Source organism: Astyanax mexicanus, chromosome 1 (assembly GCF_023375975.1).
Source record: "Astyanax mexicanus isolate ESR-SI-001 chromosome 1, AstMex3_surface, whole genome shotgun sequence".
NCBI classification, from domain to species: domain Eukaryota; kingdom Metazoa; phylum Chordata; class Actinopteri; order Characiformes; family Acestrorhamphidae; genus Astyanax; species Astyanax mexicanus.
The window spans coordinates 53854498-53869286 of NC_064408.1; the positions used below are offsets into that span (position 1 = coordinate 53854498).

The 14789-nt window shown below is 38.2% G+C and overlaps 1 protein-coding gene across 5 annotated transcripts in view; it reads left to right on the forward strand.

Annotated features, from left to right (window-relative positions):
* The window catches only part of sash1a (SAM and SH3 domain containing 1a), a 332277-nt gene that overhangs the window by 293201 nt on the left and 24287 nt on the right, over window positions 1–14789 (forward strand). For 4 of the 5 annotated variants that reach the window (XM_022665489.2, XM_007255656.4, XM_022665507.2 and 1 more), the window contains exons 3-8: window positions 3634–3684; window positions 3948–3997; window positions 9231–9268; window positions 10164–10250; window positions 10442–10554; window positions 11528–11626. In XM_022665489.2, the coding sequence (XP_022521210.2) occupies window positions 3634–3684; window positions 3948–3997; window positions 9231–9268; window positions 10164–10250; window positions 10442–10554; window positions 11528–11626 (438 nt within the window). The remainder of the gene's footprint in view (window positions 1–3633; window positions 3685–3947; window positions 3998–9230; window positions 9269–10163; window positions 10251–10441; window positions 10555–11527; window positions 11627–14789) is intronic. The other variant, XM_022665493.2, reaches the window with a different exon arrangement.

Consider the following 14789-nt stretch of genomic DNA (forward strand, 5'->3'; position numbering starts at 1 on the left):
CAGCGCTTTAGACCACTGGACCACTCAAAGCCCAAACAAGACTACAGTTCACTACAGTACCCACAATGCCGTTTTTACACTAATAGTGTGTTCTATTTATTTTCTGCACATGACCTGAGACATGACCCCCATACTGTGGCAGTTTAGTATAAATACAAGTACCATTACACCTCTAGTGAATATTTCTGTGTGCATTGTTTATGAATTCTTGAAGTAGCTATTTTGGTAACATTACATTATATTTGGCAGACGTTTTTGTCCAAAGCAACTTACAATAATGATGTACATAGAGTAATAAAAGTTGAACGTAAAAAGAAATATATATTTTAGGTAGGGCCTAAAGGAGGCCAAAGGGGAATAGTGGGATAGAGGAGGAAAGGAGTGGGGAAATGAGGAAATGAGGTCAGAAGTAGTTTGTTTCTTAGAGGTGTTACAAGAGTAAGTGCTCTTTGGTACCAGGTGATGCAACAGTCTTTTGTGGTTGGTACTCCTTGAGAACAGAACTCTGGGATGAGCCTCACTAACTGGGATGTTAGCCAGCATGGACGTCTGTTAACTGGCCTAGCTAATGAGTGGAATTGCAAATAACAGTCGTAGCAGCCCTGTCTATAAGTGTTTGGAGAGAACAGGTATTGTGTAAGAATGTTGAAGTTTTTCTCTAACTAACTGAGAGACTGTTAATTAAACACTCATCTCTATCCGGCCTCAGCAGTACATCTGTGTCTGGGTGCAGAAACAGACAGAGCACCTTTGTGCACTCTGTTTACATTTAGATGTGTATTTTGGATGACACTGGCTGTAGAGGTGAGTGTAGGCATCCCTCTATGATGTGTGTGTGTGTGTGTGCCAGGTGGGCACGGCGCTGATGTTGTTGCTGACCTAGCAGAGAGGAATACACAACATGAACCAATGTTTGTGTGGGTTATGTGGGCCGTGCAGAAACGTGTGTCTGTGTGTGTGTGTGTGTGTCTGTGTGTGTGTGTCTTGCCTTATGGACATTTTTGTCCAGGAAGGTTGCAAGTTTACAGTACAGCCTCTGATTTATTGCACAGAAGCTTCCGGACTATACCAACAAACCCACTGAGAGCTAAAGCAGATGAACAGAGTGGCGGCAAGACAAAACACACACACACACACACACACACACACTCAGAGTGTGACTTAAACCCTCTTTTTCTCTGAGGGAAACGCTGTGCTTGCTGGAACAGGAGCTTGATGCTAACTGCTGTGATAAGTGAGGGTCTAGACTGAAATTTTCCAGAGTGCCGTCCTGAATTTCTGAGGCCAGCGCTAACACATGAACACACCGTGTCCACACAAACACACACTGTAGCCCCAAGGCAGGAGATGATTATATCCAGGTGGAGTTTGTTAGTCTCTACTGTATAAACACAACTAATCTGTGCCACTGTCTCACAAAGGTCACTGGCAGCAGTCCCCTTTATCGTGTTAGACTTTCTCTTATATGGAGACAACACTTTTTAAAATGTAATCCATCCAGGTTTTCTACCATTCAACTATGCAGCCTTTAAAACACATATAATGTGAATTCCATTTATATTTTTATAGCTCACTGAAAAGACAGAAATTCTGTAGAAAGTGTAAATTCTGTCACACAGTAGACTTTAATGTTGAAAGAGATTTTTTTGTACCTCAATATGCATTTTTGCCATGTTTCTGACATAATAAACACAATTATAGATTCCAAAATGTCAAAGCAGAATGTGAATGGAATGTAAGAGCATATAGTTACTGTCACACAAAAACTACACCTCAGTGTATTTAACATTTTTTACATGATTAAAACCAAGAAAGTGCAGACGTTTTTTTGTGCTTGTGAAAATATCCTGTTTATTATTTTGTAATGTGTTGACTTGACATGTAATCGTTACTGTAATTGAAAATTTTTTTTATAAAAAAGTTTATACTAAAGTATATATTAATATACTGCTGCACTTTGTATACTCCTCATCTGCTTGCCGGTTCACTCCAGTTTAATTTTAACATACTAATTTGGTTTTTCTTTGGTACAATAAGTCACACTGATTTTTGTCCAGTATTTAACCTGATTTGAATAAATAAAATACATTAAAAGATGTATTTTTTTTCCTAATAACAATAAAGTTTTGCCATATTTCCCAGTTTGTAACTCTGCAACATGGACTTTCCTGCAATTGCCATTTTTCTTTGCCCACAGTATCTGTTCTAGATGTGATTGACAGCCAGAACACTGTTGAGTCAGAGATGTTCCACTGATATCTTTTGTCTGTTTGTGGTTAGTTTGTGTGTTCCACTATGTTTTTTTTCCTCTCTAAATGTTTGTGTGCGATTGTACATCCAAAGTCTTTATTTAATCGTCTGAGTTGGTCTCTCTTGTCTCTCGACTGCTTTTAGCAACCTTTCATAAGCAGTGGGTTAAGATTGTGGAATACATGCACAAGCAACAGCGCTTTTAGAAGAGCTTGTCATGTAGTCAAAAAGAGGAGTGATAATAGCACTTTTGAGTTATCCTCTAAAGATGTAGCAGAAGCTGTATTAAAAAGCAATTTTTATTTTACTTTATAGAAATAAAAGTTTTTGAAGTAGTTTCTAAATATGCCATAACATTTGTCAGCTTATTTAGTTCTTAATAAATTCTCAACTATATTGGAAAATATGTCACAATTAATACTGTTATGCACATAAAAATGTACATAATGCTACACAGATTTAATTCAGTAAATAAAATGTTCCAATCTTTTGATTCAATTTAGATTTTTTGCTAATTATTAAGCCCCCAAAGGTTGTATTTGTTAGAAAAGCAGTTGAACAGGACTGCCTTTTCATAGTTGCTCCAAGCGTTGGTGAATGAAAGAACTTTGGCAGCCCATCAGAGAAAAGCTTGAGATCCTAGGATTAAGCCGTAGTCATTCTCCAAAGATGAGCTGACATAGCTCTTAAGTTCTGCGCTACAGTTTATAGTGGGCACCAAATAAACAAGAGAGACTGTTGTGTTGGACCTAATGACAGAGTGGGAATGCAGCACATCTGTGGACATTTTATTGAAGTAAAGCGCATGAGAATAAACAATGAAAAAGGACACAGCCACAAAAACACACGTACAGACCATTACCATGAACAGAGTTAAAGCAGTTATTTAATTATTTGTTTAAAAACATCTTGCCTGTTGTCTTGCCTAAACTGTTAATTTTTCAGCTAGTGAAGAATAGAACTTTATTTCGAGTCTGTGTTATTTTTAAGAGCATTCTTATTAGCATCTTATAATAAGCAGCCTTTCCTAATCTGCAGAATATTAAGAAAAAATAAAAAAGCTTGAGAGCGAAGGTCTGCTTAGCTTTGGTTTTCTTGCATCCCAAGATAGAGAAAGTGTATGTACTGGTAGGCAGGTGCTGCAGTTATGTTGCTGTTCCGGTAGGGCTGCTTTATTGATGGTTGTACTTTATCAAACCTTTCATATCTGTCAAGCAACTCTACAGGTCCATCAGGATTTACTGCATCATTTGATCACCCGATGGGGTGGCATGCATGCGTGTAAGGGTGCGGCTTTGTTTATGAGTAGCTGTATGATTACATGTGTTCCTGAAGGTCTGCCTGTCAAACCGCTTTTTGTGTGTGTGTGTGTGTGTGTTGCAGGAGAAAGCAGACTCAAGCTCCACATCTCTCCAGCTTCGCTCAGAAATCCAGGTGTGTGCACCTGTCACTCTTTCTCTTCAGAGTCATGTCAGTACTCTTTTTTTTCAGTACACATTCAGCAGCCTGTTCACACATGGGTTTCTGTATAAGAACTAAAAACATTTAATCATATCATACTTATGTGAAAAGAACACTTACACAGTGTTGTGCAACTCGATATGTTGATAACTGCCTAGATAACTGCCAAGATAGCTTTAAAATATGTTAAACTGGCTCTGCATTTTTAGTAACTGCAGTTCTGTTTCTGTCCACAGGAATCCCTGGGCTTTAGCAGTGAAGTGTCCACTCCAGAAACTGAGAGGAAGTAGGTGTACTTACGTTTTTGTACTGTTTGTATATATTTTTTTCTAAACACTAAACACACAGTAAATACCATAAGCCAATCATTAAATGTATTATGACCGTTCATTTTACAATACTTCAATGCCAGTGTCTCTTATTTGTAATAAAAAATACCCACTCAGTTACCAATACATTTTGAACTTAGCCCTTAACATATCCATGCAGTGTACACAAAAAGACACACTAAGGAGTCTACATACATTAGTGGGGTAGTGAACACGCATGCCTGTAGGGGTAGACAGCCCTAGTTGCAGAGTTGAGCATCATTCTATTCATCCATCCTCCACTGTTGTAACTAAATCATCTACACATCTGCACACTTTAATGCACAATAATGCACTAAACTGTAATGATATGGTATTTTATATATATTTCATATGGCAAATCCAGCAAATAAACAAAATTGCTCTGTAAAATCAGTTGAAAATGTCATATTTAGTCTGTTCTTCACTGGTATACTTAGGAAATCAAAAATCTTGTGATTTGAACAAGAATGTGCAATCTTATGGAGTCCAGCATGATTGAGTATTATTACAAGGGAGTGAAAAGTTGACTCCAGATTTCCTTTCTGTGCATGCGTATGTGTGCACAAGATCATGTGTTGAGTACATGCGTGAACACTTGTGTTTGACTTCTTCACATCTAACATTGTAGGTGCTTCCAGGCTTCCTTCCTTCCTCCTATTGTTCTTAGATGTTTAAGATTGAGCTTACTGATTAGAGAGACCGGGGAAGAGAGGGGAGGCTACTGTATGATTCAGGCGGGATGTAGAATGAGTGTGTTGAACACAAGAAAATTAGTCAAACACTGGCTACAAAAGGTCAAAATTACCTAATGAGCTATATTGAGCATTATTATGTAATAGGTTAAACATGACATCTCATCAGATTAGGTGATGATGTAGCAGTAATGTACAGCTCTGGGAAAAAATAAAAGACCACTAAATGATTATGTTTTTCCTTGATTTTACCAAATTGAAAACCTCTGAAATATAATCAAGTGTAAGATGGATGATCACAAGCCATCAAACCAAGCTGAACTGCTTGAAGGAGTGGCACAAAGTTATCCAAAAGCAGTGTGTAAGACTGGTGGAGGAGAACATGCCAAGAAGCATCAAAATGTGATTAAAAACACTAAATATTGATTTCTGAACTCTTAAAACTCTATGAATAACTTGTATTCTTTGCCTTATTTGAGGTCTTAAAGGCATTTCTCATTTTCTGCTAATACATGCTTAAAATGACAATATTTTGTCTGTAGTTTATAGAATAAAACAACAATGTTCATTTTACTCAAACATATACCTATAATTATCAAAATCAGAGAAACTGATTCAGAAACTGAAGTGATCTCTTACTTTTCCCAGAGCTGTATGTGCTTTATTGTGTAGAATTTTATTTTGTTAACCCTTAAAGTACATGCTTTCTCACAGTTATTAAATTAGATAATTACATGAGAACTTATTATTGCAGAATTTAAAATATATTTTTTACATTTTTTAATGGCAGAATTGCCCTTGAAATAAGTTTTATTATTTCATTATATGTAAAATCTTCAAGTGGGAGCAGAGCATTGAAACACTTTGATATATCTGAAAGTATATGCCTAGGGAGGGTCTAACTAAAGGCCTTTCCAACTAAATGTGCCAATGTTGCTGATGATGTGATGTTCCCCTGTGATTGGGAGGCTCACGTGTAGGCCTCGTGCCAGGAGAGACGTTTCATGCCACTGTCATCAAGAAAGGTTTGCATAGAAAACAAGCCTAATGTGAAACATATGGGTCTGACATATCTCTGATCTTTTACATGCCTCTGTGGCCTGCAGGGACATCATATTCTCTCTCTCTCTCTCTCTCTCTCTCTCTCTCTCTCTCACACATACATACACACTCACTCACTCTTGTTCACTCTCTCTTTTCTAGAGGTTTTACTATCCCTCCACTTTAACAGTAGGAATTAACAGTCTGTTTGCTCCAGACTGTCACGGTTTGAATACAGTTTAGTGCATGCAGACAGACAGAAAATACTCAGTAGCCTATGTGAGAACATAAAGCAGATGATGAACATAAAGCAGAACCACATTTCTTAAAAGTGAGTTCCACCTTTAAACCCAGGTCTCTTATAATGAAATAATTAGCAGTATGTGTGTAAAAATCTACACTACTATCTGCACAAAATATATTTTTTTTCCTCCTTGTACCAAACCGAGGTAAATGTTCCATCACTACAACTGTTTGTCAGGACTTAATATTATTCAGTGCTAAACCCAACTAAGATTAGTTTGACTAATTTTCCTATATGGAAAAATCTTTTCAACATATCTTCAAAAGTGTAACTCTAATGCTCTATCTCAGTAACTACTAATACTAACTACTATTACTTTTTGTGTTTGGACTAACTCAAAAGAACAAGTTAAAATTGGACAAAGTGACCAAATAGAGATTTTCCAGACTTCCTGTTCATTGACTGGCTGTGACTGGTTTCTACTCCCTCAGTGCTGTTTATATTGGTGTTTACAGAGGTGCTGACAGAGTGAGAAAGTTTCCTGTGTGTTTCATTTTCTATGTATTTTTCTTCATGTTGAAAGCATTTTCATCCTTGAACAAATGATATATTGATGTATTTATTTGGTTATTAGTAACAGCCTTTTGGTAAAATCTAACTTTATGGATAGGATAACAGTGGTGTTTGTTATGACTAAATTTAGGGTGTTTTTAGATAAGAGGTGATTCAAAGAGTCCTGCCATCTCCATTACCCCATGACCTCGGCTATGGGGCAATTTTTTTTAATGCATCCCTTTTGGCGCTACACACACGGGAATGTGTGTGTGTGTTTGTTTTTTTGCTAGACTAGCCAGGTGGTTGACAGTAAATCCCTCTGTCACAGGACACCAGGTGCATTCTGGGATCTGTCCCATCAGCATTTTGTGGCCACAGGAAACTGGAAATCTTCCCACTTCCTCCATATCAAGGCCATTTACTGTATATTATAGCTCATCAGGCTTGGATTTCACAGTCTGGTGTAATGATTCTGTTATGCACTCGGTCAGCAGTAAATAAAGATATGCATCAAAATTGTAATTTTGGAGAAAGAAAACTTGTTTCAGCTCCATCTACCAGGAATTCTGAATTCCATTACAGTCAATAGAAATTAAATTATAGTAATCAGACAGTGCTTCTCTCTCTCTCTCATATACACACAGATACACACACACAAACACCCTCACACATGCAGTGTGAGCAGCAATGTGTGAATCTGTTGATGGCTATATAAACAGTAATGCTTTTGAATGAGTGCTAATTTATGGAGCTTGGGGCCCTTTGCATGAATAGTACCACAAGCGCATAGCTTATTGTGTGTGTGTGTGTGTGTGTGTGTGTGTGTGTGTGTGTGTGTGTGTGTGTGTGTGTGTGTGTGTGTGTGTGTGTGTGTGTGTGTGTGTGTGTGTGTGTGTGTGTGTGTGTGTGTGTGTGTGTGTGTGTGTGTGTGTGTGTGTGTAAAACATAAAGAGAGAAAGAGCATGAATGAGGGCCTCATCAATTATCATATCATTACGTTGCCATGACCGCAGTGCTTTATAAAAAAACTAAACAAAAAAAAAACATTTAAGCAGGGGAGCTCAAATCTGTCCTGCAGGACCAGAGTCCAGCACAGATTGGTGATTTCCCAGCTCTCACATATCTATTAAATCCAGTAATTAAATGAGGGTTTCAATCAAGTGCATTAAAGCAGGAAATCACTCCAGTCCAATAGGAACCAATTTAGGCTCCCATGGTTTGGTACAAAGTCATTAACTTTTTTTTGGAATTGAGTATCAGAAGGTGATTTCAGGTTTGTATTGCTTTACAGTTAAAATGACTGTTCTTACAGTGCTTGATGAGGTATGTGTAGCTGATGGAAGCTGTCAGAGAAGTCTTTTAGCTAGCTTTGTTAGATTTATTGTTATTAAATAAAACTACAGACTATAGAATGATGCCCAGGCTTAAGATAAGATCAGACAAAACAAAATACTTAACAAAATAGAAAAGCCCACAGAGAGGCTCACCATTACGAGAATGTACATGATTGTACATGATTGTTCTAGCAGAAAGGATGTTGTGGATTCCCAGTGGAATCTGCACAGGTATGTGAGACATACGGCTAAGGCATCACTACCACACAGGTGGTCAGAATGTGTTGCACAGGCCTAACATGGTATAATGCTTTTTCAATGAGCGGAGAATCAAACCTTAGCCTACGTCTAAGTGTACTGTGTGATGTTGTGTTACCTTGAGGATAACAAAATATCCATCCACATACAAACCAAAACATACTTCAGAAAACAAAACATACTTCTCTAAACCTCTTAGTGGTGAATGTCCAGCTTTTAGAAACAGATTTGGACTTAATTATTAGCAGCACTGCTTTATAGAAATGGCAGAAAATGTGTCCCATTCTTCAGGCAGACACAAAATGATGCCATTGGTACAAATTCTGCACATATTTTTGGTCTTGGTGCACAGTTGGGTGTCTGGGCAGCTTTGAACTTGGACTGATGGTAAAGAGAAATGGAAAAACAAAAATAATTTTGAAATGAAGACACTGCTTGATGTTTAGTTGGTCTAATGGGGCTGGCGAGCCAGTGGGTAGTTTTTGCAGATTTAAAAGGTTCCTTGTCCACAAACTTTGCGTGAGCTGTATGTGTGTATAAGTGTGTTAGAGTTCCCTGTGTTGTTGTTACATGAGCACTGCTGTCCTCTCTTACAGAGGATGAATGCAATCAGGCCTTGTATGTTTTGCTGTCTCCTCATAGCCTTGCCTGATCTCTGGTGCCCTGTGAACCTCAGGAGCCTGTTCACTGAAGCATGTGCCAGGCCTGCACTGCCCCCTGGTGGTGCAAAAGAGAAGACACGTTATTGTTGAGTGAAGTGCAGACACATTTAATCAGTTGTTTGGGGGCTCATCTGTTCTTATTTTATAATATTAAATAAATAATTAATAATATTAAATTTAATTTCCTTAATCGTGAAAATGTTATATATATTAATTCTAATTGAATTTAAATTTAAAAATTTGAACTTGAAATTTTAAACTGGGTACCATTTAAAACATATTTTATTCTGCATGTGTACCATTAAACTCTAAACTTAAGACGCATTTTCTTAGGCGGTCTGTTCAAAACTTGCTCCTAAGCAGGTTTCATTTTCTCTTTTTAGGGTCCCTCTACACAAGTCCAACTCTGAAGATGGTTCAGGTGAGTACCAACAAACATACTGACATTTACAGTTGTCTTTACATCTTTCTATTATGCTCTTTAGTTAAAGTGATCATTAATTTAGGTCTGATGTAATTGAAATCAACATTCTTATAATAAATGTAATTTAAAAATGTATCCATGCAGTGGTGTTATCTTCTAATGAGACTCAATTACTGTGTTCTAAAAACACAAACACGTGTGTCAGATATTATACATAATAGAATGTATTACAGCACATACATTGTTACACACCCTCTTGTGATTAGTACATACAGGGGTTGGACAATGTACCTGTCATTTTAGTGTGGGAGGTTTCATGGCTAAATTAGACCAGCCTGGTGGCCAATCTTTATTAATTGCACATTGCACCAGTAAGAGCAGAGTGTGAAGGTTCAATTAGCAGGGTATAAGAGCACAGTTTTGCTCAAACTATTGCAATGCACACAACATTATGTGTGACATACCAGAGTTCAAAAGAGCACAAACTGTTGGTGCACGTCTTGCTGGTGCATCTGTGACCAAGACAGCAAGCCTTTGTGATGTATTAGGAGCCATGGTATCCAGGGTAATGTCATCATACCACCAAGAAGGACCAGCCACATCCAACAGGATTAACTGTGGATGCAAGAGGAAGCTGTCTGAAAGGGATGTTCGGGTGTTAACCCGGATTGTATCCAAAAAACATAAATGTGCAATGTGCATCTCAACTCTCCTATTTCCACCAGAACTGTCCGTCTGGACAATTAATTATTGTGGTCTAAAACCAGGTGTTTCAGTTTCATTGTCCAACAACTGTATATAACTCACTTGTAAGCTCCCTCAGGTTGACTTAGTATTTGTTAAGGCCTTTTTCACAGAAACAATAAGCATCTTAACCGGTTTTCATTTACAGGAAAATGGGACAACAAGAAGAAAAACAAGTCCTTCTGGCAGAATTTCAGAAAGTCACAGAAAGGGTTAACACGGCAAACTTCCAAAGGTATGACAGTTATATACAGTCCACCACAATGTGAAAGTCACCTCTTTTCCTTCTCTTCTCCATTATATATCTCTTATCCTTTACTTTTATGACAATCTATTCTTTGTATATTTCTAGTGTAATATAGACTGTTGCCATTCTGATATCATTACGGCTTATAGTGTAAATAATGCATGCTAATTCTGTTGTAGGAGAGGACATCGGTTATGTGGCCAGTGAAATCACCATGAGCGATGAAGAGCGTATCCAGCTGATGATGATGGTCAAAGAGAAGATGATCACAGTGGAGGAGGCGTTGGCTCGGGTAAAGGCCAAACCCCAACATTAACCACAGTTTTCCCCGGATCTGATAACTGCTGTATCATCAGCCAGCTCTGTTCCTGTTTACTAACCCTACTCACCCAGACTAACAGATACTACCTTACACACACAACACTTAACAGTACAGCAGCAGCATGCGTGTGTTGAAATCATGTTTGTATCAAGTTTTCTGTCCTGTGGTAAAAACAGTAGCTGACTTTGAAGTAGCACTGGGTAGATTTTGTCTTTCCCTTCTATCTGTATGTCTGGGTGTAAGGGTGACAATCAGCACTGAAGTGTCATAATTCTGTTCTTCTGGGCTGTATTTCCCTCTTCTTCCTCTCTCTTTCTCTAATTGATTTCACCCTGATACACACTTAATGGAAGACTCTAGAAGTTATCTCCCCTCTCTCCACAAGGCCAACATTGATTCTTCTTCCTTTTCAGAAAATATCTGCTGTCCTATTTTTTTTTTATAAATCAATCTTTACTCTATCCTTTATTCCTGATTGGCTATATGGGTTCTAAAAACCAAATCAATGATAAGCCTCTGTGGACAGTTGTATTTGTGTACTTTACGCTTGAGTAGACTAGTGTATTTAAGGCTGTGTGTGTGTGTGTGTGTGTGCGTGTGTGTGCGTGGTCCAATAAGTGTGTACTGTATTCTTTAGAAAATGTTTAATCTGTGTTCATGATTGCAATCTTTATGTTGCCAGGTTGTGTGTCTGAGAATGTGTGTTTGTATTAGGGGTGTAGGTTTATACAGACTACTGGGATATTCTTAGGTTTTTTTTAAGATTCTTTTTTTATTTATATATGTACACACACATAAAGTTATAATTAATAATATGTATATGTATTACAGGTTAAGTAATTGTGGCTTTGAATGGATTTAGAACAGGGTAAAACAGTGTATGTGTGTATGTGTGTGCATGCCCACGGGTGGGGAGTTCTCTCTGACCTGTTCTTCTCCATAGCTTAAGGAGTATGAGAGGAGCAGGCAGTTGAGCACCAGTTCAGACACTGCAGAGTGGACTGATGGATCCAGTCCCCCTGTTAACCTGTCCTCCTGCAATGTAAGTACTTGCTTTAGAAGCCAAGGAGTGTGTGAGGGTGTGTGTGTATGTGTCAAAAGATTTGTGTGTGATGTATCTTTTACATAGTATGTGAATATTCATTCAGCCATACACCCAACCACTGTAACGTGCACACACCCTCATGATTCTTAAATCATTGCATCTGCTAATCCAGATGATGCAAAAAATCGTAAAAAATGTATCATTTGCATGTTTCCAATCATCTGTAATATAAGTGCTCTAGTGGTCGGTATCACAGTGATGTTTATTAAGCTATATATATTCAGTCTTGTTACATATTGTACATTTTTTTACAGTTAAAAGTTAATAGAATTTAGTATTGAAATATAAGTACTACATTCCAGTCCTGAAGATTTACTGTCTTAGAAATCCCAGATCCAGCACATCTGGCCTTAATATGTAAATCTCCCTGACCTTCTTCTCTACTAAATCAGGTATGTTAGATTAGGAGTAGATTTGGGCAACCTATACTGTAAATTTCAAGCTTAGCAAATTCTTCCAGTTGCAGCAGCCAAGCAGAACGTATTCCTGTCATATCATTATGAGTCTCATGTGTCCCAATACCACCTTGCTCATTATGAGTGTGAGGGACCATAGCTGTAATGGTTGAGAATTGAATATGGTTAAAACTGGGATTAAAAATGGTGTAGGGAATAAGCACTACACATTGTGCTGTATCTACATAAGACAACTATTTTTTCTGTATTTACTGTGTTTAAACTGAATTCTGTTCATTTAGGCTATACTTTGTACACTGACATGACCTAGCTTGGGGTAAATAAACAACCATATAAGGTATTGTTTTTACGTACTCAGTCACAAACAAGGTCATCATTACAAACTGAGTACTGAAGGCCTGTAAAATGCTGTAAGGGGCATTCCTACAATTCCATGAATTCCAGAGCCATTGCCGTGACTCTGACCGCAGACATATGTGAAAACACACTCACACTTCAAAGGGGGTAATAAATGCATTTGGGCTTCACTGCCTCACTTCCAGATGAGCTAAATAAATATTAATAGTGCTGTAAACTTGCCTTGCTGTTAAACACCCAGTATTATAAAAGCTGCTCACCACCTACTTTTGATATTAATGTAGTCAGATACTTTTAACCAATGACAGCGATCCTGGTCCCGATGCTGCCTTTAGATGATTTGCCCGCCAACTGGTGAAGATCTGCCACCTTTCCCACTTTTAAGACTCCCACATTGTGATTCCCATATGCTGTAAAAAAAACAAAACAATATTTAGTCCCCAATAAATCTGCTGTCACTTGCCTAACAAATTCAGAGCAACTAAAGATTAACTAAAGAAAAACTTGTGTTTTTCCTCATTATAGATCTTTATAGACTTGAGTCTAAATTTGTAGAACTAAAGAAGCAGCAGATGGTTGATCACTGTCACTTATATCAGTAGTGCTTAACTGGAAAGAGTCAACTTTTTTAAGAGAGGGCATCATCGTGGGCTGGCTGCATCACTGTCTGATATGGAATATGGACTGTTTATGACCACAAAGCCCTTCATAGAGTGGTGAGGACAGCAGAATCCATCATAGGCAGTAAACTCCCAGCCTTACAGGACATTTATCAGTCACAATGCCCAAGGAAAACCCACAAAATCATGTCTGACATTATTTACCCAGCACACGGCCTATTTACAATACTTCCAACTGGCAGGCAGTACAGCAGTGACCAATCCAGAACAAACAGGCTAAGGAACAGTTTCTACCCACAGGCTATCCATCTCCTGCACAGGCCATGAAGCTGTGAATTTATTCCCCAGTATTATCCTTATATTACATTACTGCTGTGTACATTGGTACCCAAACCACTGTAATGTTACAGTAAGAATTGGTCATACATTTATTTCCATTATGCTTTTTTTCTACACCTATTATCAATTTTTAGTAGTTCTATAAGTGGTGGGTCATTCTCAGAACTGCAGTGACACTGACAGTATAGTGGTGTGTTTGCTCTGCTAATACTTTTAGATCATACATTATTTTAGATACTCCTATCTAGCACAGCCTAGTTTCTGCACAGTTGGTGTTAGTCATCCTCTACGTCTTCTTCAGGGCATTGCTGGTCATTCTTGCAGTGATGCTGAAATGTTTAAATACTCCGGCAGCACTGCTGTGTCTGAATTGGATAAGGGTGAAGAAACAAGGTGGTCATAATATTATGTTTTATTTGTGTATATAGTGCCAGTGCTGCTATACACATTTTATATTACATCATGCACAATTACTTTAAACTTTGTACTGCTATAGACATTGTGTATTGCCAGTTTTTTTGTAGCCTTCTCTCTTACACTACTACAGTGTCATTAGCTGCTGTCTACATAGTACTGTAATCACTATTGTTTATTAGATGATATAGTAATGGAAGAATTAGTTTACTTGCATGTAGCTAAATGCACACATTGCATTGAATATGGGTCAAACAGATGTACTCAATGGCCCTAGTCCATGATGTCAGTGCATACTGGCACTACATGCTGGCATGAAGTCTGTCCCCTGTCAGTGAAGTTATACGAGGCCTTTTATTGGTGAGGTCATGTATTAAGGACACAGTTCTTTCTGCACATTACACTTCACTTGGACTCAGTTGCTATTACAAGGCACTGCCATGGTTTAGTGTTAGTGTGCACCCAGTCTATTAGCTTTCTAGTGACCACACAGTGTGTGTGTGTGTGTGTGTGTGTGTGTGTGTTTGTGCCTGAACAAGCTCTGAGTGAGATGCAGTGAAATGTTGTCGGTTGCAATTCAAGAGTCTGACCTTGTCCACTGATGCATGCTAAGGCCATATGGGGGGGCAGTCTGATCGGAGTGTTGGAGCCAGCCAAATCAAACTCCCCCCACACACACACACGCTTTTGTAATTGCCAGCAGCTGATTGTCAGCATGCCCACCCACATGATACAATGGCATTTGCATTGACCTTTGATTTCAAGAGTTCAGAGCAATGGCCTTTGATAGCAGAAGCACACGTTTGAAGTACCAATTGAAGTACCAGCATCGAAAAAGATTTTGCACATTTTTGTTCCTTGTATTGCTGAATAAAATAGGTACATTGTGTGTAAAGCTCATTGAAGGCTCTCAGGGGCAGTGGAGATGTGAAAATTAAAATCATATATAGTTAT